This window comes from Seriola dumerili, unplaced genomic scaffold, assembly GCF_002260705.1.
Source record: "Seriola dumerili isolate Sdu_G_001 unplaced genomic scaffold, Sdu_1.0 BDQW01000088.1, whole genome shotgun sequence".
NCBI lineage: Eukaryota > Metazoa > Chordata > Actinopteri > Carangiformes > Carangidae > Seriola > Seriola dumerili.
Genome location: NW_019174343.1, coordinates 12,178,548 through 12,203,224, shown reverse-complemented (window position 1 = coordinate 12,203,224; position 24,677 = coordinate 12,178,548). Strand labels below are relative to the sequence as shown.

The 24,677-nt window shown below is 39.9% G+C and overlaps 2 protein-coding genes across 2 annotated transcripts; one reads left to right on the top strand and one right to left on the bottom strand.

The window, feature by feature from the left end:
* The first annotated feature begins 3,067 nt into the window (after positions 1-3,067).
* LOC111221545 (ATP-dependent RNA helicase DDX19A) lies at positions 3,068-10,150 on the top strand. Its single transcript, XM_022744986.1, has 12 exons — positions 3,068-3,271; positions 3,731-3,770; positions 3,878-3,967; positions 4,129-4,264; positions 4,888-4,980; positions 5,169-5,271; positions 5,510-5,624; positions 5,761-5,938; positions 6,220-6,457; positions 6,635-6,797; positions 7,447-7,638; positions 7,911-10,150. Exons 1-12 carry the CDS (start codon positions 3,215-3,217, stop codon positions 7,970-7,972), a joined length of 1,467 nt encoding a protein of 488 aa, XP_022600707.1. The 5' UTR covers positions 3,068-3,214; the 3' UTR covers positions 7,973-10,150.
* A 92-nt stretch (positions 10,151-10,242) lies between these two features.
* Positions 10,243-24,477, bottom strand: pusl1 (pseudouridylate synthase-like 1). The gene is made up of 8 exons (XM_022744987.1): positions 23,785-24,477; positions 23,629-23,689; positions 21,719-21,903; positions 17,450-17,599; positions 14,891-15,061; positions 10,933-10,987; positions 10,516-10,678; positions 10,243-10,400 (listed from the first exon to the last, which is right to left on the bottom strand). The coding sequence occupies exons 1-8, from the start codon at positions 23,904-23,906 to the stop codon at positions 10,336-10,338; spliced, it is 972 nt and encodes a 323-aa protein (XP_022600708.1). The 5' UTR covers positions 23,907-24,477; the 3' UTR covers positions 10,243-10,335.
* Between the last annotated feature and the right edge of the window lie 200 nt (positions 24,478-24,677).

The window sequence follows — 24,677 nt, the reverse complement described above, 5'->3', positions numbered from 1 at the left end:
AAATAAAAATAAAGAAAAGAAAAGAAAAGAAAAGAAAAGCGTTTTACACGAGACAGAAGAGAGATACAAAATAAAGGCTTGCTATGAAACACATTTTTTAGTGTTTAAGCATTGATCAGATTATCTGCAAAAATCTTTTTACTGTTTAAGAGTCTGTCATCAAAAAAAAGCAATTAACAATACCAACAATACCATAATTTCCAGTTTTCAGATTAAATGCTTATAGTCAGGAACAACTAACTATCCTCTTTTGATACAAAAATGACAAAAACTTACACAAGAGTATTTGGATAGAAATGTTTTACCCCCTGTACCTCTTATTCTCTTTACATTCTCATCCATCAATGTTTTTTTTTATCGCATATTTTTATTTTTAGCCAGAGACAGATCATCTTTTAAGGACACAGAGTCAAGCTTCAGTGTTATTACCTTCATGAAGTGTTACCCTATAAATGTATGGAGAGTATAGGAGAGTCGCTGTGCTGCCTACATAAACGGTGACCAACAGTATATGTATGAGCATGGAGTAGTGTTTGAGCGATCTTACATTATGTATTCGTGGGCTGAGTGTTTATCTTTCTTCGGATTGTTCACACAGAAAACCGCGACCACTCTACTTTGATATCCTTTCTGTCATATTCAGTGCTTGAAATGAGTCCTTATGTGGCAATACAAAGTCCTTCTCTCTGTCTCTTCCAAATTCTCCGGAGACCTCAAACCTTACTTTTACTCTTTCAGTTGCCATGGATACCTCCAGCAAGGCAGCTGATTGGAGGCAACTATAAACTCGGCTCTTTCAAGCCTTTGACAAATTTGTCTCCAAACTGACGATCTAAGAGACTCCCTGTATCTTCTCTCGCATGCTGACACACACCCACTAACGTATGGACACACATGCATGTAGATAAACTTGGACTGACGCACACACACGCGCGCGCGCACACACACACACACGCACACACACACACACACACACACCATCTCCAAGTTAACATTGAATGACAGCGGAACGGAGATCAATGTAATCTCCTTCAGCACAATCCAAAGCCACTGTCATCATCTATCTATCTATCCCAGTGGAACAGTCAAAATGTGTGAAATCAATTCTGCATTCAATTAAGGAGCAGCCAGTTCACAGCAGTCTGGCTCCAGAGGTGACCCCGAGTGCTCCTGCATGGTCCTTAGTGGTGGCCTGCTCTGGTTAATAGCCCAGTTTCCATTGAAGTGCCAAACTGGGATAGAAGGCTTTTTTGATATGTTGCAGCATTATACCTAACTGTTCGGTACATGTGTCATGACTGAAAAGCTTGGTCTGTTGGTCTGTTTCTGATGAAGAGCACAACTCTCAATGCCGTACTTTACACTTAAAGAAATAGTTTGACCATTTGGAAAATAACACTATTTCATTTTCTTGCCCAGAGTTCGATGAGAAGATTGATACCACTCTTATGTCTGTGCATGCTGTCCAAAGGTAAAAAAAATCTGTGTACCAGCACCTCTGAAGTTCACTAATCTCGTTGGTTTAATCCTTACAAAAACCAACACATTTTGGTTTTCAACAGGGTTGTCTAGTGGACAACTTCTTGACCAGGAGCGATGATTAAAGGAAGAAGCCCAACACATATCTCTAATAAAACCACAAATTTTCATTTTAGGATCACTGGCCCACTTAAGTGTCCAATCCCTAATAAAAACTTTGTAGAAACAATCAGATTTATTGATTGGCTTTTTACATTAGCATATTGTTGGAGTAACCCTGTTCAGTGAATTTTATCTAGTACACATGATTTATTATGCGTTGATTTGTAGTTTCAGTTCAGCTGGAGTAGTTAAAAACACACATGCAGCTCAAAAAACTGCAGTGATTTACACTGTTAACAGGAGTTTTTTCTCCGACTCCGTACTGGTTGTTATTGTTTAAAAGATGATGATATGCTGGATATTTGGTGGGCTTAGTATTTGGGTTTTTTTTTTATTTGTAGCCAAAAATGTTTGCAGTGATGTCAGTGAATGCTTAGAAAAGATTTCCTTCCAGAAAGTAATGAATGGTTAACAGAGAGATGGTCTAGTGTGACTTGATGCACAAAATGAAATAATGGGAAATTATGTACTGGCAGGAGTTTGGTGTCAATTTTTTAAACTCCATAAGCTGCTTGACTGAATTGTGTGTTTTTGAAGGGAAAGTCAGTTTTTTCTGATGATCCACTGACGTAGCAATGCACAGCAGATATTATACTGATATAAATGCATATTTCATGTTCAAAGTAGAAAGCACCTTCATCACTCCTTGTCAAACATGTTTCTCAGAAAAAATAAAGGAATCCGCAAAACATCAATGGAGCACAGTGTGGCAAACTGAAAAAACATGTTTAAACCCAACACAGGTCTAAGACCCCCCCCCCATCTCCAAGTTAATATGTGATCATTTAATTTCATTCAAATGTATTAAGGAAATTGCAAGGATAATGCATGTCAACTAAACAGGTTACAACTTACAGGTATTACAATGATATTTTGACACAGAGCCACATTAAGGCCCTCACTAATCCAGTTTGTATTGTGTGTAAGTGGTACATATTGCCAAACAAAAAATCAAACACTAATTTATTGTCAAACAGTCAACCTTGGGCCCTGGGGCAGATGCCCGCTTGGTTTGGTGTTTCCTGTTCTTTACTGCCTGCCCCCTTGTTTAGATTATAAATAAAAAGACCCGCAGCATCTTCGTTGAGATTGTGTGTGTGTGTGTGTGTGTGTGTGTGTGTGTGTGTGTGTGTGTGTGTGTGTGTGTGTGTGTGTGTGTGTGTGTGTGTGTGTGGCCTATGCCAAACATTTTGGCGCCACCTACAGGTTTAGGAGAGTAGTGTTTCCTCGGATTCAGCCTCATTTGCGGAATTTTATCAAAAAATAGTTCGTTAGAAGTTTTTTAATGTATTACTTTCAAACTATTTGTTATAATTTTGATTGAAAGAGCCTGTCGTACTTGCGGCATACTTTTAGTAATCTTGGTCGGAACTTCCATTAAGCTGGGAACTGCTATCGTTTGGCACTTCCTCTTCTGGTCGGACAAGTGAGCAGTTGCACAGGTACCTAGAATCGGTTTCGGCACGCCATTGTGGAAAATAGTTACTTTCAAATTACTGACTCCGCAGTCTGAGTTAGCTTTCCTAATTGAGTTATTCCCAGTGTAATAACTACAGAAGAAACTGTCTCCACGATGGCTACGGACTCCTGGGCCCAGGCAGTGGACGAACAAGAAGCCGCGGCGGAATCGGTAAACCGTAACTTACGCAACACGAGCTAACGTGTTGTTAGCCTGTTTAGGGGATGCTCTGGCCTATTATGCGACAATGTTACTGAAAACCAGTCGCTCAGCATTATTCTTGGGATTTGAAATTGTATACCGACAATACTACCATTGAATAGTTGGGCCCATGTGGCAGTTTGTGTCAGTAATATTTTCAATTACGTAAAAACGAAACTACCGGGTTGTTGGAGCTAAAGAAAGTTAGCTAGAGCCGAGATGCTGCGTGCTCAGTGAGTTATTAGCTTTAGCACTTAGCTGGCTAACAAATGATGCAAGAGGCTCCAAAATAGATCAACTGAAGGTGTAGTAGTTCCGACTTGGTCCCAGTTTGTACCCCTAATGTAATATCATAAAAACACAGACTGACTGTCATGTGAATGCAAGCATCAAACAACTCTGTAAACTTCCTGGTGTTCCTCTTTACAGATCGGTAGTCTTCAAATAAAAGAGAAACCTGAAGAAAATGGTAAGTGGTGACGTTGGTGTAAGATTAAACAGTCAGAAAACCAGTAATCCCAACAATGTTTATGGCGTAATTATAAGTATCTTTTTTTTTTTTTTTTAACATTGCAGGCACGGCTTCAAACGCAACAGACTCCAGCAGTACAGCGGCAAAGTCAGAAGCTGAAGGAGAAAACAAGTCAACAGATGAAGATGACAAAGGTGGGACATCTGTTATTTATATGCAACAAAAACATTCATCCTCTGGAGAATCTGTCTGACATTCTTGATTGTTTTTATTTGAGATGCTTAGTTGTCTCAAGTATGTTGTACCACGTTGTTGTACCAAGTATTGCAACTTTTTTTTCTTTTTTTTTCTCAAGAGGACAAAGCGGCACAGTCATTGTTAAACAAGCTGATCCGGAATAATCTTGTCAATAATACTAACCAAGTGGAAGTTCTTCAGAAGGATCCCAACTCTCCGCTCTACTCTGTCAAATCCTTTGAGGAGTTGCGACTGTAAGTATATCGTCTATTTTCCTGTTCATCTCTCTTATTGTCCTACAGTATTTTAAGGTATCAGTTATCATTATTAATCAGTTATCAGTCAAGCTTATGACACAAACATGTTAGCATATAGTTAGAAGGGTGGTTTAGAGCTAAAAACATTAAAAAAAAAAAATCTTTTTAAGTAGGGCTGTACGGTATGGGAAAAAAAAATCATATTGCAATTGTCTTGGTAGATATTGTGATTGTGATTTCAGTTGGAATGATCATTTTTGCATTTCATTTTCACCTAAAATTTTAAGATGATACTGTGAATTTTGTTAGGATGTACCAAACAAACATGTTTACATGTTTTGATGCACCTGGAGAATATGGTCTGTAGGCGTTTATGGTGCTAACAATGCACAACAATGTTGTGACACATGTTTAACTAACAAAAAAATCGCAGCTCCTGCGATTTGGATATTGCATTTGGCCATATTGTGATTTCAATTATATTTAGAGTAATTGTGCAGCCCTACTTTTAAGGCATGTGTGTACCTGCTCTGAAATGTGTATGCACAAACAAAGCGGTGAAGCACTTTATAAAGATCTGTAAAACGCTTTGCTGAACACTTGACTATTTTCTCCTGCAGCAAACCTCAGCTACTTCAGGGTGTGTACGGCATGGGTTTCAACCGGCCATCTAAAATCCAGGAGACTGCCTTACCTATGATGCTGGCTGAACCGTGAGTATCCTTTACATTGTAAGCAAATGTTGAAATGTCCTGTAGCAAAGTGTTATGTCTCTTAATACTCACTAAAATCTCTCACACTGAATAGATACTATATAAATTAAAAGTTGACATACACCACTTTACACCAGTATGGTATGCAAGGTGCCATGGCTGAAAATCTAATTCCCCGTTTCCTCTAGTCCACAGAATTTGATTGCCCAGTCGCAGTCAGGAACAGGGAAAACAGCTGCCTTTGTCCTGGCCATGCTTAGCCATGTAGACCCCAACAACAGATATCCACAGGTTAGTATTTACTTACCTCGCTGTTCTAGAATTTCTCATCTTGAAACCTTGAGCTTCTTAATTGATAAATGTGACTCGCCATTTGGAGAAAATCTGAGACCCCTTTCATACATGCTCTTCTTGTTTGCTCTTTTCTATCAGTCCAATTCTGTTTCCCACAATAATTATTTAACACTGATAACTTGAACTAAATGACCATTTTAGTATTTATCTCTCTCATTTTATTTCTCTCCATCAGTGCCTGTGTGTATCACCCACCTATGAACTGGCACTTCAGACTGGTAAGGTGATCGAGCAGATGGGCAAACACTATCCTGAGGTCAGACTAGTCTACGCCATCAGAGGAAATAAATGTAAGGCTCCACTGCTTTTTACAGTGCTGCATGTACACTGTCATAGATTGAACTGTTCCTGTTGATGCAAACAGACATACATCTGGGAGATTGCTTTGTGTGTTGATGAGCGCTTGTTTTTTTGTGAATGTTCCAGTGCAGCGGGGCTCGAAGCTGCAGGAACAGATAGTTATTGGCACACCTGGTACCATGCTGGACTGGTGCAGTAAGTTCAAGTTTATAGACCCCAAGAAGATCAAGGTGTTTGTGCTGGATGAGGCTGATGTCATGATCGCCACACAGGGTCACCAGGACCAGAGCATCCGCATCCAGAGGTCAGTTGAAAAAATCTGAAATAAAAATACTGTGAAATGTGATAAACTTGAAAAACTCTTGAGATAAGTTACAAAATCATGAGTGCTGTATAAGACCATGTATGGTGTTGTGATACAATGATAATGTTGTTAATCTATTCTCATCAATAATCTTATCATTTATCTTGTAAATACATTTTTTTGAAGTTGAGTCTCTGTGATGTACAGTGTGAAATTTTGATCACTCTAACCCTTCAGTCTGCAGCTGCTGACCTTTCGCTCCTCTCTTCCCCATCACACAGGATGCTGCCTAAAAACTGCCAAATGTTGCTGTTCTCAGCCACGTTTGAAGAAACGGTGTGGAACTTCGCCCAGCGTATCGTGCCTGACCCCAACATCATCAAGCTGAAGAGAGAGGAGGAGACGCTGGATACTATCAAACAGTACTATGTATTGTGTAACAGCAAGGAGGAGAAGTTCCAAGCGCTCTGCAACATCTACGGCGCCATCACCATCGCTCAGGCCATGATCTTTTGCCATGTGAGTTCACATATAAGTTTGACTGTACCTTTTTATCCTCAGCCTTCATCGGGGTGTTTTTATGCCCTGAGTCTTCCTGTAGATAAAGCTACTATTTCCTATTTAGCCTTGTGTTACACAAGTACCTAGTTGGCTGTTGAAATAGCTTCGGCACACTCCTCTCTCTTTGTGATCCAGACAAGGAAGACTGCAGGCTGGCTGGCAGGGGAGCTGTCCAGAGAAGGCCACCAGGTGGCGCTGCTCAGTGGAGAGATGCAGGTGGAGCAGAGGGCTGCTGTCATTGAACGCTTCAGGGACGGCAAGGAGAAGGTCCTGGTTACTACAAATGTTTGTGCTCGAGGTAAGCACCATGTGCTATTAGAACAGGAAGAATAAACATGATGTGATTATAACTTTTATTTAGCTGTTACTTGTACATTCTCTTATTTAATGACAGCTTTGCATATGAGACAGATCTTTTCAAAAATCAAAGGCAGGGCGTGTAGCACAGAGAAAACTGGGATTTAGAGATAAAATGTAGAAAAGTGGATGTTAAGGTCAATTTATTCTCTTTGACTTTAAAAAAAAAAAAAAAAGTACTGTGCTACTTGGTACTCATTAAGAATACGCAACTGTAGCACCTGAGCCCGATCAATGATCTCAGCACAGTGTCCAGTTCTCTGTGGTGTGGCCACACAGTGTTCCCATTGCAAGCCTGCTCTTTGCCTGAAATGATGAACCAATGGTTCCACAGACAATGTCATGTTTACACATAACATGACCACGCACACTGCTTGCTCTTTTCTTCATGGGTGTACGCTTCACTCACTTCCTCGGCCTGCTGCTGTTATAGACTTAAAGAACAACCAGCAAAGATGAAGAGATGAAGCCTTAGTTCTGTAACTGGAAAACTCAGCACTTTTTGAATATAGGATTGTTGACTGAAGACAACAATGTGACTACAATTATTGTAAATAATAACTCTGTCGCCCTGCTTGTCTTACATTCAGGTATTGATGTCGAGCAGGTTTCCGTGGTGATCAACTTTGACTTACCAGTGGACAAAGATGGTAACCCTGACAATGAGACATACCTGCACAGGATTGGCCGCACAGGTCGATTTGGCAAAAGGGGACTGGCCATCAACATGGTGGACAGCAAGATGAGCATGAACATCCTCAACAGGATCCAGGAGCATTTCAGTAAGATGACAGCAGCTACACACACTTTTCTGTCTTCTACACATAAACAAGATCAAGTTTGAACAGTGAATCTCTCTGGCAGACTTTTCATAAGCTTAATCATGATAGAAGTTATTTAATTATATAAATACCATATGTATTATTCTTTGTCTTAAAAACTTATTTATAATTTATTTGATTTGGGGAGATGGTTCTTTTCAGGCTGCTGATTCGCCATTATGCCAGACTTTCTAAATGAGCCCCTCCATGTTCTGTGATCTTTCCCTCTTCAGATAAAAAGATTGAAAAACTAGACACGGATGATCTGGACGAAATTGAGAAAATCGCCAGCTAAAGAGAAGGTCGTGATCGCATGAAGGACACCGACCCGACTTCCCTTCCCCTCTTCGCTCTCCAAGGACTGTACGCTCCTACAGTGTTTTATGCTTTTATTTTTTTTAGCCGTCAGAGGAGAGAGGGCAAAACCACAAACACAGCATATGTTTACGCGTGGATATGTCTCCTCTCAGACGAGTGTTTTGTAAAAGTCTCTGGAACATACCCATTTCACTCTTTGTACTTCTTTAAATAAAGTCTATGAGTTTATTGCTGTGTATCGTGATGCTGCAAAAGCAGGCATAGTTGACTCTGTTTCACTGAATACACATGGATTAAAAAACACTTTTTGGTGTTCGCTGTAGTGGTGGCATGATACAAGCTGTTAAAGAGATTCACAACAACCCCAATAGAGAAATAACAATTTCTATGTGCCACTTTTCTTTAATTTTAAAGAACAAAAGTATAACTGAATGTAACCATATCATGTAGACTATTACAGCTTTTGTTGTGCTTTTGTTTAATCTACCAAAATCCGTACAAAGGGTGAAGTTGGGTATGCTGCTCCGAGTGGTAGTTTAATCATTAAGATTATGTTATCGAGATGATGGTGGTTGGGTTTCAAGGGTCTATGCAAACTTATCAACCTGTGATAGCTATTATCAAATACTGTCGACCTGTATTCACATAACACGAATTAATCCCGAATTAACCTCAGCTTTAGCATCAGGGTGTGTAGTCAAATGCCAAAAAAAGGCTGCCTAGAGTGATAATACACTACTAACTCCAAGTCATGGACATTTCGGTGTTTCTGTGTTTAACCAATAAGCAATCATCAGCCAACCACACATCTTACACGTGTGTTATCTATGTCATTTTAAAAACTATTACGGCCATTGTCAGGACACGGCTTGGCGCCACTGCTGAGTATTAATCATTAGTCTTCTTTTTTTCCTTCATCTGTCTCGTAAAACCTCATTTTAATTACAAATGTGGCCATTAAGGTCTGATGTGATCAGTATCCCTTTGTGTCTCACTGTCCCACACAATCTTTTCAATCAGGGTCTCCAGTTTGACTTTAGCTCAGCTACATTCTTCACCCAGACTGTGCTGTTACTAAGGATTGTGAGTTTAAAAATATACGCAATGCCTTCCTCAAGTGCATTATATATACATATGATTTTGTTATTGATATTCTAAGACATTGGGCTTAATATTCTGACTAACACTTGAAATTTTGATTATATATTGAATTATGGGCGTCTTTAGGATGTGTGAATTATCTTCTTAAAACCAAATGCTGAATTGACTTGAGGACCAGAGGACCTATGCCAATCAGATTCACTGTGTTGCTCCAACATGGTCGCATGGATAGGAAACATGTACTTGTGTACATATTTAAAATTTTTAGGTTAAAGAAATAGTGTGACTGAATTATTGACACTTCTAAGAAGTGCAAAAACATTCCTCATGAGGTTCAATTTTGACAGACGCAGCACTTCGAATATGGTGAGCCTAAATCAGTTAACCTTGCATCAGTGGGTGACTGGACAAAATTAAGGAAACGGTGTGATGTCTGGTGTATTTGATCAATGCGCTGGAACATTAAGGGCAGTGATTGGTCAATCTGAACCTTCTACAAACCTCATCTGGCTGCCACCGGCACCGAGAAGACTGCCGGTGGTAGTCCGGTTTTAATGGACTGTTTACGGACAACTTGCTGAAAATCACTCCACTCAGTGAGCAGATGCAGCCAAATTAGAAGCAAGTGTGTGCTAAAAGTCCACAAGAAAAGTCTGTGAAGACTTTTGGCTAAAGAAGCAGTGTATGCAGTTTTATTTGGACATTTGGATGTATACATTATCAACGAGAGTGTGTGCACTTTGTTGATCCATAATGTAATACCACTGTACGAGAGCCATGGACACAAAGCAGTTTTGGCTATAGAGCTTAACACTCTTCTCCACATGTTGTATACCTTGTTTGATAATTGTGAGAACCTACAAAACCCAGTTCATACATGTATACATAAGAGTAATACTGCCTAACCAGGCTTAAAGCAAGTTGTCTGTTGTAACCTGAAGGTAATGTGTAGACAATGATAGGGTCAAGGTGTGTGGTATTCTGTAGCTGAGCTGCGTTCATGGACACAGTTATGTATTCTTAATATGTTGAATTAAAAGAACATATAGATGTCCATCTGTATGTAGTCTAATGCATATTTGTGGAAGTGTGGAAATGTACTAGAGGCCACTGACTTAGTCAAGCTGTCGTGTTTTATCAGTAAAGAAAAAATATACATATAAAGACAAAAACTTTATTACAATAATTACATACAGTAGAATAGAAATACATAAAGATTAATTAATTGTTCAAGTAGAATTACTCCTCTGACTTTCCAGTGGAGAGAAGTTGCTCCTCTGACATCTGTTGAGAAAGCTGCAGGTCTAAGGAGGCAGAGAAGAAGAGATAATAAATCTGAATGTCCTGAATTGACACAATCACATTTTATCATCTTAGGGGAGCTGCTGTATGCAACAGTTTGTTTTCAAGCCTCCTCACCTGAGTCTTTGTAGTCCACCCTGGTGAGGAAGAGGCCATGGGCTGGAGCAGCCATGTTGTTTGGGTAGGCAAGAGAGTCCTGAGCCTCCAATATGCCCATAAGCTGGGGCAGTGAGAGCTTCCCCTGGCCTACTGCCACCAGGGCCCCTGTCATCCTCCGCACCTGGAGCATAGGGTAAAAGAGACACATTTTTACACTAACATACACTGATAATACCACAATATCAGTGGGAAAAAGATTTGACACTTTTAACATTTTAGGCTGAATGATCCTTATTTATGATCCATATTTTTCAGTCATCACCAGCAGATGGCAATATGTACTCACAGTGAACTGCAGCACAAACACACATAGGGACATTAACAGAAATATATCAGGTATTTTTAAGAAATTGAGGAGATTTAAAGGAAACACACCTGTCTGTAGAGGAAAGACCTGCTCCTAAAAGTCAGTTCCCAAATCGGGATGTCCCTGAAAAAGAAACAAAACTACTGTTAAATTTTCGTAAATGGTAAGTGCATAGTAAATAAGTACTAATATACAGTCATTTAAAATCACCGCAGTTTATTTTTTTGTGGTGTCTGCATAATGGACGAAAGGTGCCCAAAGGCTTTAAGGCACATCCACAACACTTCTCATGAAACATTACATTAATAACATCAGTTGTTGAAGGCATGAAGTCTACTTGGCATCACTGACTGAATGTGCCATAATACAGAAAGGTTAAATATTGCCACAGGGTTTAAGTGTCACTTCACGAGCAAAAACTATCATCAATGCCTGTCAGATGCAGTACAAAATTATTCTGTTGCTATATGGGAGGAGAAAAAACTAAATTAAACGTTTCTTTAAAAATGTATTTCCCTGGACCTGACAAAAATCTAAAATTACTCTTTTCAACTGAAAAAGACTCCTGCCTCGTGTCTGTTATGTGTCTCTACTTTATCTCTCTTTTGTTACACATTTCAATGCTTCCCTCCACTGTGTAAACAGAGTTGGAGGCTGATGTGACATTCATTTTTATGCCAGACATCAAATGAGTCCGGGACTCTCCTCGTGCAAAGATTTGTTTAAATGTCACATGCTGAATACACCACTGCAGCCAAGGCCCAACAGGATTATGTGTAATACCATTGAAAACATGAATCTGTTTTTTTTTTTGTTTTGGGTTTTTTTTTTTTTGGTAATTTGACATTCAATTTTACTTTTTACTGATGCTTGTGGCTTCAGTGTTTAAGTCACAGCAGCCTGTTTCCCCAAATCTGACAGACTTGATATTTTGGGGAGAAAAGAGTGAACTGAGCAAACAGGCACACAGGAAGAATTGGGTCAAATGCAAATTTGACTCAGCGCTTGCTGTCTGATTACATTTGACATGTAAGGAGTGCAGAGACAGATTTATACAGCAGGGCTGTTAGCTTATGGACTCTGGTGAGGGACAATATCTTTTAGATGAGGCTGGAGCAAGGCAAATGTTGCAGTCACACATCTGTCTCTGTGTTTGAGTGTCTTCTCTGACTGATTTCTTGACATGATAATGACAGTAATGACAAAATATGGGCAGGAATATGTGTCACTAGAAACTGAATTTGAATCACACAGATTTTAATCTGAATTCCTCAACTTGAACAGTTGCATTGAAAAACAATCTGAATAGCATAATTTGAAATTGTTCAGAGCTGAATTCCAATGAACTTGAAGCTGGATGTCATATTATGAAATTGAATTCATTTGCTCTGAAACTAAATTTGATCCTCACTGAAAATTCAGCTCTGTATACTTCCACATTCAGGTCTCATAATTAAAAACAGTAAGACCAGGATCCCCCTCGTGGCACTAGTAGGTAGTGGCAGCCTGTGGGCAGAGTGGACACTACAGTGACTCGCTATCGGAAAGTGACAAGACGGTCCGGTTGAACTGGGGCTAGCTGGTTAGCATGCTAACTTCAGTAGAAGAAAAGAAGTGATGGAAACAGGAGTCAACACTGGTGTTGCTTTCCACCACTGGAGCCAGCTCGTGGCAAGTAAAGGAATGAAGCTTGATGCTAAACTCACAACCTTTCTTCTAGACTGGTAAGTAAACAGCTGTTAATGCTAACATTGGCTATGTAGCAACAACAAAAACTTACATCTAGCACCTTTAAGGGATCACCAAAGCTGTTACAGTTCATTCTGAGAGGAACATGAATACCTGTACCAAAATCCATGGTAACCCATCCAATAGTTGTTGAGACATTCAAATTAATTTATCGTGAAAATAATTGCAGGTTGTGACCTTAGCATTTAAAGGAGAAGGATGTTTAATATTTGGAGCCTATAATAAAGTGCAAGGCAAGTATGTATTGCACAAGGTAGAAGAAGAATGTGAAAACTTAATTCCTACAATACTGTACACGTATATAATAAAAATTTAGAATACAGCCAAAGAATTCTGCGATATCCTACCTGTACTTATTACTCAGCCTAAATTATTGATACTAATTAAATTAACAATAAGTCCCACCCAGAAGTGAGCGCAGTCCTACAGTGAATGTACAGTATGGCCACCACAAAGCTCTGAGATGGAACACTGTTTACTTATGTATGACAATGAGATCAACCATTTCTGGGGAGGAAAGAAATATCCCATTTTTTCCATGTTGAATGGAGAACAAAGAACTCAGCCTCACATACCACACAGCTGCCTGTTTTAGGATCAAAAATGTAGTTCAACCTTTGGCTTTTCAATAATTCACCACTCAGTTTCTTCTAGTTTTATCACTGTTACTTAGAATAGTGACCCTCATGAAAAAATAAACATACAACTCAAGTCGCTGGCTTTCCCTAAGGCCAAAACCTGGCTGAGACTAAAGTTAGCCCACATCTGGCCATTCATGAGAATAAAAGAGGGAAACGGTTTTCATTTGGTAAAAAATGCAACAATGGACACTTTAGTGCAAATACACTTTACAATGCATTACAGATCTGTAAGCCTGATCCTCACAGCTTAATGCACCACTTGTGTTGGGGTTAAGGGACTATGTGACATTTAGTCTGAGAGCTGCTGCCCATGTCCATCTTGTGCACCATATTTTCAGGGCAAATAATTAATGCCCATGAAAGTGGTATTTGGCATGTACATCAACCCCCATGGAGGTGTAATCTCACAAAACCCACATGGCCACCCCTCTCTCCCACCCCCCCCACCTCCATCTCTGCTATGGATTATATTGGATCTTGTCTGAAGTGTATAAACCTGCAATAACACACAGCACATTAATTAACAAAAACAAAAGAGTTTCTACCTGTATGATCTAATGTGTGTCATGAATTTATTTGTCAGATTGCATGAATCACTTGTCCTATAATGATAGTAAGTAAGTACTTGCTATGATGCACCTTTTGTTACTTTAATGATAAAAAAACATATTTTGCAGTGATGTGTATAATTTTAGTCAGTGAAGGATGAGCTGCTCTGAACTGGATATGATTCAGTTCTCACACACACTTCAGTTTGTCAACACTCCATTTGGAAAAGATGAGATCTGAGTGTGTTTGACCTGTGATTCACATCAAACACTCCACTGACTGACTGAAGCTTGAAAGGAAGATTTTCTAGGCTGTACATGTAGAGCTGGATGAGTGGAGTGACTGTAAATGATTCAAAACTTTTGGCCAACTTCTTCAGCAGCAGTTGATGCAAGATGGAGAAACAAGATCGAAGAAGTGGAAAAACACATGTATAATTGCTTTCTTTTCCATTTTTTCCCTCTGATTTGGAATAATCAGTTCCCCTGTCACCGTATTATTGCTAACTCCACTGTTGGCTGCAGACAGCCATGCGCTACCTCTGCTGCTTCTTTTCACCTGCCAGCAATAAACCTCACTCGGGTAGCGCAATGGGCTCAGAGTTTCAAGCTCTGCCCCTAAATTTCACCCTGTCCTTGCGGGGCACCCGAACCAACCAGAATGAGTCACTAGAGATGCTTTGAAACACACAGATAATGTTCCATGTACCTCTGCATAGATTCTTTTAAATAGATAGTTTGACATTTAGGAAATGCAGTATGTTTATTCACTTTCTTGCTAAGAGTTAGATGAGAAGACTGATACCATTCTCATATCTGACCAATGAATATGAAGTTACTGCCAACACTGTTAGCTGTTAGAAACATGTCAATAAGAGAGATTTAAAAGGTGTTATGCTGCTTTAAGTGAAAAAGCTCTAAACCCACTGTTCGCTCTGTGCCTAGCACCAACAACTGGCAGAAACGTGTCACAATAACGTCTTTATGAGGCCAAAACTTGTCTATGTTATACGCTTCCACACAGTTGCAAAAAATATTGATGCACCTTCATCAAAAAATTAGAGCATGTGCAGATTTCTATAGCTCACCTGTGGAAGTGTGAGTGTGCAAAAGAACTTCCTGGCTGTATGTCGGCCACATCCAGCGTCTTGACTGGGTTCTTAAAAGGCATGTCCGAGCTGACTGCCCTGAAGCTGCTGAAGTTGTGAGTCCCAACCAGCAGGGCAGCGGCCTCACGCATGGCTCCCACATCCAGCTCCCTGATGAGAGACGTAAAAGAAGAGATGTTTTTCTTTAATAAGTGATCGTGAAAAACAATGCATTTTCTATGGGCGACAGATTTTTTAAATAAACTTTGGGAGGGTCATCGTGATATTGCAATTTGACCCGTGAGTGGCCTGCATTTGGGGTGTAATGTAAGTACGACTGGTTTCAGGCCTCTGTGTCCCTGTTCTCAAAAATAATTTATATAATATGAAATTTCTGTGGCACAGAGCCACGTGAGAGAGTAGAGCATGTCGACGACCGGCTCATTTGAGGGAGAGAGCGAGAGCGGGCCCGGTGCTCTGATTCTCTACAGTCTCATGCTTCCGTCACTGCTTCAACATGATCTGACAGAGAGAGAGTGAGAGAGAGAGAGAGAGATAGAGAGAGAGAGATACAGCGAGCAAGGAACTAGATGAGTTTGCTGAGTGACTCACTAATTAAAATCTTAATGCACTAATTTAAAATCTTGAAGAGAGAGTTCGCCATGAATGAAGATGTGGCTGAGCGCTGCAAAAAATGACTGAACAGCTCATCTCTCTTTCTGTTAAGATGTAACTTTTTTTAAAAAGAAATGTTTGATCTCAGTTCAGTGAATCAGGTTGACCAATATGGTATAAGGAGATTTCAAACAGATTTCCCCAATTTGATCATTTGCTGCTTTTCTCTTTGTTATGTCACTATACGTTGAATATCTTGGCATTTTCAACTCTTAGTCACGTAAAACAGGCAATTCAAATCATCGCTGGTTGGATTATGTTCAGAAGTGACATTTTGTTGGAAGCAAGCTGCACATGTTTTAATGACAGTGGATTCACAAGGAAGTGTTTGGGGCGGATGGTGAGTGTACAAAAGTGCACGACTGTCACACCAGAGTCTGGGATTGTATCCGTGGTCCTGTCTGTGGTTAGGTTCAGGCAACAAAAGCGCTTTGGTCAGGTTAGGGCTTTGGTTAAATGTGAATAAATACGTTGTGTCTGAACTGACTGTGAACTTTTCTCTGCACTGACCAGACCACACTCTTTCCATAAACCTAAACATAACCATAAAAAATTTTAATGATGCAGAAGACAAGTGGCTATTGTCCAACAAGATCTGATATTTTGCCAGAAAAGAAATACGTGGTCGTGAACATTACACTCATATTCTCAGTATCAATGTATTTAGCGCTTGCATAATATGTGAATTAACAGCACATCTTGATTACATTTATAGAAAATGTAATCCAGTCAGTTTAGTTGCATATAAACATTATTTCTATAGGGGCAGGGTTGCCATGGTGGTGCTTAGGGTTAGTTTATTTGTCATACTATATACAAAAGCTGGCTGTTTCAGATTGCTTAGATAATACAATTAATCTTTCAACGATTTCAAATATTCTGCTGCGATATTCAAAACATTCTTGAAAAAAGTAAAGCCATGCATGATGTCTCCTGTTTCAGAGTCAGATTACTGCACTTGTTCTAAGAAATGCAAGATTTCAAGACTAAATTCAGCATTAAAATAAAGTGGGGTTTAATATTTTTTGCAGCGGGAAAGATGGAGGGGGTGTGATGACGAGGGAAAGGCAGATCAAAGAGAGAACAGAGAGAGGCTGCTGAAGCAGAGATGCTCAGGGGTGGAAAGACGAGATGGATGCTGAAAATGAGAGAGGGATAAAGAAGCCAAGATGCCAGAGAGAGAAAGAGGGAGGGAGAAGGAGAAGGTTGGGAGAGGGAAAGAGAGTGAAAAAAAAAAAAAACCACACATTCAGGGTAATGTGCGTGGGTGTTGTTCTGCATGTGTATAAGCCCGCAGCTTATCTTGCCCTACTTTCCCCCAAAAAGTGGAGAAGAGCAGACAAATGCTCATACGTACACTCTGAAATGTGTTTCTTTACGCTCCCTCTGGTCCAACCACAGCTTAAAGAACATTGTCCAGGCTATAAAGCCCCGTCTCTTTCCCTCTTTTTATATCATCCCTGCCTCCTCTCTATCCCTCCGTCTCCTTTGTTTGTTTTTGGGATGTCGACTCAGATAAAACACTTTGTTTGACTGGCCCTAATTTGCAGTTCCGGCATGGCACGTGTGGATTATTCATGTGTTTAACGTGCCATTGTTTCTGCAAGGCTTGGCGTGAGTTTATTGAGGGTATGTCTGTAAGTGTGTGTGTGTGTGTGTGTGTGTGTGTGTGTGTGTGTGTGTGTATAGGAACCTACTTGTTAGACTGAGCTTGAGTCTGAGCTTGATTTTTATCTTTTAAGGGAAATCATTCATTCATTCATTCATCAGAAGTCACATTGAGTGAGAGCCCTAATTATCAATGTTGCCATGGTACAGACACACAAATCATCACGAAGTATGAACAGACAGATGAGAGAATGAAGAGAGGGGACGATAACTCACGTGTTGCGGAGGTTCCAGCACAGATTGTGGTCTGTGAGGGGAAGTAGTGAGTGTTGGGAGATTCCCAGGGCTATCCGGTAGACGTAGGTACGAGACTTGGCATAAAAACGGGCGTGGAAGTCAACAGGCACACGGTGGGCACGTGTGATCCTGGAAAAGAAGGAAAAAGGCAGTTGGAGTGAAAGCTAACATCCATTCAGGCCTGAAAAGCTTTAAACACGTGAAACTGTAATGAGCAGGGATTTCTAATTCATAGTATTCATTAATACAACACACAGCTAAGGCTCTGCACAAAATTGCCCTGATGTTTTATTGTGGTATAAAAAAAAAGGGACACTTAAAAAAAAACCCTTAAATAAATGTTACACGTTTGATATTCAGACAAAAACTCAACAACAAACCATGTTTCAGACTGACTGAAGTCTCCAGACACAGATGGTGCTCATGCTCACATTTTGTAATGCCAGCAAGAAAAACTGTGCATAAGTCATTGTCCAAAATGCCAACGTTGCAGCTTTTTAAACAAAGGCACACCCATTGTCAAAGAGCTAAAATGGCTGCCAAGAGCCCTGAAGAGCCAAGCGCTTATGCTCACACAGTTAGCATCACAACAGACTGAGGGGCCGAGGCTCTTTGATGTCATTCCAGCAGGCGTACCGCTAACAGTGGACACTTCCTGTGTTGTCTGTGCACACAGAGGCACACGGGCAGAGATGGATCATAAAATAACTGTAATGCATGCAGGGAAAAAATTCCTTTTATGATGAAATCAATCAGCGTGGATCGATTCATGAGTCTGAATGAATTCTTACAGTAGACTGAAGAATGTCACTGGCATTTCTGATCAGAGCTCTACTCATGTACTTGAATCGCTCTTTACCTGTTCGACTTTGTGCGAAGCATTCCTGCTGAAACAATAAACCAAATTGTGCTGAGTAATAAAACATCAAAGATTTACAAAGAATTAAAAAAAAAAGAGTTTGAATATATTTTGGATGTGTAGCTAAATTTTGAGACTTTTTGTGGTTTCCAGCTCTTGTGATAATTGAGTGTAAGGGACTGAGTGAGAATTCATAGCTGGTGCTGCAGCAATCAACATTTAGTCTGTAAACTTTTTGAAATTGTTAAATAACTTACTGGCAGTCTTTATGGAAACATGCTATTTCTATAAAGATAAATGGCACATGGTAAGTCATTCCTTCTTTACTTCACAACAATTCAGTGTTTTTTTTTTTTTTTAAACAATCCGAAAATACTGAAATGTAAAGGGTATTTTACAGATGGAATGTAAATTCCCAATAACAATTTAAAAAAAAAAATCATGTCTTTATAAATAGTAAGCCCACGCTTAAAGCTGAAACATAAAGGCTTCCAGATATGGGAGAAGAGTATCAGGGTTGTTGTTGCAGGCTTTCCTTTGTAAATGCTCTAAATTATAACAACGTGTTCAGTGGTCAAAGATGTATTGCACAGTAACAAGTGGGAAATCCTTAATGCGTACATCTGTAAAGTGAAAGAACAAAGAGCTGCAGCCAGCTGTGCCAGTCTGACTGTCACTGCACAAAGCACACTAGCACCGTATTGTGTTCCTCCACACATGCCTGTGCCTGCACACAGTATGCAGTCATGCATGTGTATGTTTTGTGCGTTAGAGAAAATGGGCAAGCGATAGGTGCGTGTAAACATAGTGGAGGATGGAACAATGCTGATCAAATATACACATCACATGTATGTACACATGCATGTGCAGTCTAGGTGTGTGTGTGTGTGTGTGTGTGTGTGTGCCTGTGCACAGTGAAAGAAACTAGGTTACGTTTCCAGGGGAGGAGATTCGGTGTGACACGTGGCAGAGGAAACCCTTGCGTCTGCCTCCAGCGCCTGCTCCAATGTGAAGTGACAGCCTTCGCCTGGCCCCCAAACCACACACACACACACACACACACACACACACACACACACACACACACACACACACACACACACACACACACACACACACACACACACACACACACACACANCACACACACACACACACACACACACACACACACACACACACACACACACACACACACACACACACACACACACACATAAAATTTTCATAAGCAATGTACAAAGCATGGCCTCACACATTTGGAAACAGGCTTTGTTTGGAATGGCACCATTTTGCTATTCAGCAGTTTCCCCTTATGGGAAAGGGGCTGTTCATTTTAGGCTAATTGAAGTCCATTTTCACAGAAAGACGAGTGAAGGCCAAGCAGAAGACACACACACACACACACACACACACATAAAATTTTCATAAGCAATGTACAAAGCATGGCCTCACACATTTGGAAACAGGCTTTGTTTGGAATGGCACCATTTTGCTATTCAGCAGTTTCCCCTTATGGGAAAGGGGCTGTTCATTTTAGGCTAATTGAAGTCCATTTTCACAGAAAGACGAGTGAAGGCCAAGCAGAAGAGACATTTCATTTTTACTTACAGTGTGCAGTCTATGTTTAAATCTTGCTTTGACTCTCTATCTCAGGAGGCAGCAGACCGAAGCTACAATTGTGATTGCTGCTGTAACAAAAACTGTTTTAGGTTGCATCCAAGTAGGATGTGAAAAGATGGTTCTGATCTGAACTTAGAGAGTATGTCTTTATACCATACTGAGAACAAGACATGTGTATATACTGACTGTTTCTCAGCAGGTTTCACATACTAATCATGATGGTAGTTTCAATTTAGCTAGATGTGCGTGTTTGTGTGTATTAACAGATGCTACAGACCATAAAGCGGAGCAGGGATGATCCTTTCTAACCTTCTCTCTGCAGGTCTACGGATTAGTGGGATGTTGGGAGCTTTCTTTACCTCCCGCCCCTCTCTCACTGACTCAGGCTCTCTTTATCCCTCACTATCCGTACCTCAATCTCTCTCCTTCGCTCTTGTCTCACACAGAACGGCTGCTGTCTGAATAACACAGAGCATCACAGCAGACCAAACCAAAGTAGTCATAAGAAACTGACGGTGGGTTTTGAATAATGCAAAGATGTGTGCAGGAGCGATTTTAAAAAGAGGCGGTGGAAAAAAACAAACACCATCAACCAGGATTTGAAATATTCACATACAGCCCTATTTTAAAATGTATTTTTCATTGAAAGGCTCAACAAGTGACCTAGTGATATTTCACCAAAGCCAAACTGTATGATGCTAACTGTTGGAGCAGACATTAAGCTGAGTCATAGCCACACAGATCCACTGCTGTTTGTGATTTATTGCTGGAGGCATGTCCTCAGGCGATGCATGCTTTGTTGTATAAATGTGAGGATAAATGTATGGATGGATGTTTTCCTTTTTGTGCGCTTTAAAGTTTTAAACACAGTGTAAAACAATGTTTTTTTTCTACAGAACAGTTGTCTTCATTTCTCTCTTCAAGAGTTGCAGGGAGTAAATAAGTTAAATACACAAATATTCTATTCAAACCAACTGCATTAAAATATATGAATCAAAATATATATGCATTAATCAATAGAAGGCCAAACATAACATATTCAAATGTTTCTGATTTGATTTTGATAATGGGATGATTCTGGAGGGGGGTTAGAGGGTATGTACATGACGTCAATGTATGCAGAGGTTGCCATGGATACTCCATGCAACAGCCTGCATCTGACACTGTATTTAAATGGGAAAAAAACATGGAAAACACTGTTTAAATGAGCCAGAAAGAATTCAGGCAGCTTCTTCTTTTTTTTTTTTTTTTACAGGACGAAAGAGAAGTGATACTTTCTAAGAGCATGTGTAAATGTTATCATAGCACATGAAACATCTCAACCAGAATGAGATATAAAGTCCTTGTGATTTTGATCAGGCTGAAAAGTAGGAACTGGTGTCTATATTCCCTCAGGCATTCATCACATTACAAACACTGACATTTCTATCATGAGAATAACACAGCTTCTGTCTAAACGTTTGATGTCTCATTACTTGAATTAAATATTCAGACAAATGAGCACTATGATTTCATATGACAGAGATAATGTGTTATTGTTGTGCAGTGGCTTAATTGTCTCATTAAGACACACAGCTCAGTAGCAAAACATCACTAATGTAGTCATAGAAACTTATTGCATTCACTAAAATGATGAGAAAAAGTTCTTGGGAAAAAAATTAACTTCCCAGCTAAACTAAGATGTTTTCAGATGAGAGTGGCAGGCTTATGTAGAAATGTGTCCAGATGTACAATCTGAATGACCCTGTGTTACATACGAGATTCACCTGATTTGTTCAGTCTTGAGGTGGAAATTCAGGGCCTCAACGAGAACGTCCTCAGGAAATGGTGGCTTGTTTTTGCGCTGGAGGTCAAAGTGGGCGGAGTTAGAGAGGGAATGGACGCCTGTGTCTGTCCTGCTGGACACTGACAGAGATACTGCGTTGACGGGCTTCAGGCTCCTTATTGCATCCTGCTCACAAACAAAGAGAATATCAGAGAAGTAAAAAGCTGCAGGTTGTTATATTGTAAAAACGTAATCAAGTTAAAAAACTTAAAGAACTGAAACCATTGTAGTTTAGACACAGATAAGTTACAGAGGAAGAGTATCAAGTAGAGCTGCAAACAGCTGTATGATGTGACTGAGGAAGTCTGTCATCCTCTTTGCTGTGTTATCTGAGCTTCCCCTGAGTGAGCACTTTTTGCTAATATGGTTTTGGTCATTTTTACATTTTTATTAGATAGACGGTAGAGAGCTGACAGGAAATAAGGGGAGAGAATGATGGGGAGCGACATGCAGCAAAGGTCTCTGGCTTAATGTGAACTGGGGAAATTACACTTCATTGTCGACAGCTTAACCCCTGGACCAAAAGGTTATTAGGTACCACTGAAGACATTGTATGCTGTTAAGTCAGTGAGTATCCCTCAGTCACTTATTTGCCCGACTTGTGCATGTGTCCTCCCTTCATATTTAATGTTCTCCAATCACCAAAATGCAGACTGATGAGCTGAGCTGAATGAGCTCCTGTAACCACTGTGTAGTTGAATCCTTATCACTGTTCATATTTGTCATTTTATCAAACAAAACTGTGCTTTATAAAACTGACCACCACCAGCACAAAGCTGACACTGTGATGTTGAAAGTGTCGACACCACTGATGGATGCTTTAGTTTGTGCTCCGAAGAAGTATGCACAATTTCTGTTTACATATTTACAGGCTATTGAACTGAATTACACTGTGTAGAGAGATATTTCTATTATTTAGCCATGCTCGTTGATATAAATGCGGTGGACAAAATAATAGAAAGACCTTTCAGTTCAACGCAATTCCACAGCACCACAGCACTACAGCCTCCAAAAAAAAAACCATACGACAGTTTCAATAAAAACTATTACAACCTTCATGAAGGGAGGATTTATTACAGGGCTGCTGCATTAGACTGTACAAATGTGAATTACGTGTACCTAATAAAGTGGACACTGAGTGTAATTCACATAGAAACTAACTTGGTAGCTATGACACAACCTGCCTGTCTCCATGCATTTATGAGTATAACTTTACGCATACAAATGTTATGTATTATCAATCTTATGATAACATGGTTTTCATAAGGGGAGCACAATTAATCGAAATATAGTCGAAATCGCAATATGGCCGAGTGCAATATCCAAATCACAGGAGCTGGAATTTTTTTGAGAAAGGTAAAATGTGTCACATTGTTGTGCATTGTTAGCACCATAAACGTTGTGGTGCTACAGAGATGTCCCGGCCTACAAATCAACAATCTACAATCTCCAGGCATAAAGGAACATGTTTGTTTGGTGCAAGAGCCAACAAAAATCACACCATCATTTCAGTGAGAATGAAATGCGAAAACAACTATTCCAACTGAAATCTCATATCGCAATATCTGCCAAAAAAAATCGCAATATCATTTTTTTTTTGCATATCGTGTTAGCCCTAGTTTTCATGCATTCATCATGAACCAGACTAAGAACACAATCTGCTGAAGCAACTTTACAGCAAAGGGCACAGATCATCAGAATAACATTTTCGGTGTATTGGATGATATGAACTTAATGACTTAGTTAGCTTGTTTTATGGTTTGCAGGACACAAACTGATTTTGGAAAGAAGGAAGGAATAAAGCAATGCACACTGGAAGATATAATATAATAATTTCGTCAAAACCCTCACCTCCAAGTGGTTCTGGATCCCTTTTTTCTCCAGCTGATGTGGAGGCACTCTGACTGCACCACTGCAGATGTAATAATTATCAAATAATTAACGGTTAATTATTTTATAGAAAAGGACACATTAAAATGTAATAACTTATCCTGTAGTGTGACCTACCTGTATTTTGTTCCAATGTATTGAAAAAATATGAGGTAACGTGCCCAGGTATGCATGGTCTCTCCAAATGTCTGACACGTTTTGATCATGTTGCTCGTGTTCGCAACAGTGACACGATACATCTTTTTAAAAAACTTTTTATGGGTCAAACTTTCATATCACAAACATCGCAGCTCTGACTATAGTCCCAGTCTTTGTGTAGAGGTCGACTTTCACAGACCTCTGCTGAAGCACTCGTGTTTGGACCCAACAGATGCGCCAGACTACAGCAGAGACAACACAGCAGCTAGAGCGTCGACACGACCCGCGTTTCCAGGTAGGTTCATAGTTGTATTTGTAGTCCGGAAGTACGTCAAACACTCCACTAACAGCGCAGGTTAGTACATTGCTTTAGTCAGTATTTTATACTTAATATCATCTCCATAAAATAACCCACAAAAACGCACTGTGTTAAATAAACACGCTGTGATATTTAGCATGTCACACAAGTTAACGACAGATGCACATCCAGGGTCCGGACATCTTTGCTAACATGTTTGACCACAGCCCGCCCGAACAGCATGGCTTCTGAATGTATAGTGTGTTACGTCTATGTTCATCTATATACAACAAATGAACTGCAGATATAAACGTTAATATACTGTATAGCTTTAGGTGCAGTGACAACTTCTTCTATCCATGCCGCGGTCCATGCTGTCGGTCCCTTTTTGTTTGCGTCATAATCTACAGAGGGTGTGTATGTCGTCATCCACGACTGGCCAGTCGCAAAAGCATCTGCTCTGAACTCATTGAAGCCAGAGACTTTATAATTTAGTGGAGATGGGTTAACTGAGTGGACTAAAGCCAGTCAACAAAATCAACAGACCACTTTAATATCCACATGAATAAGAGGA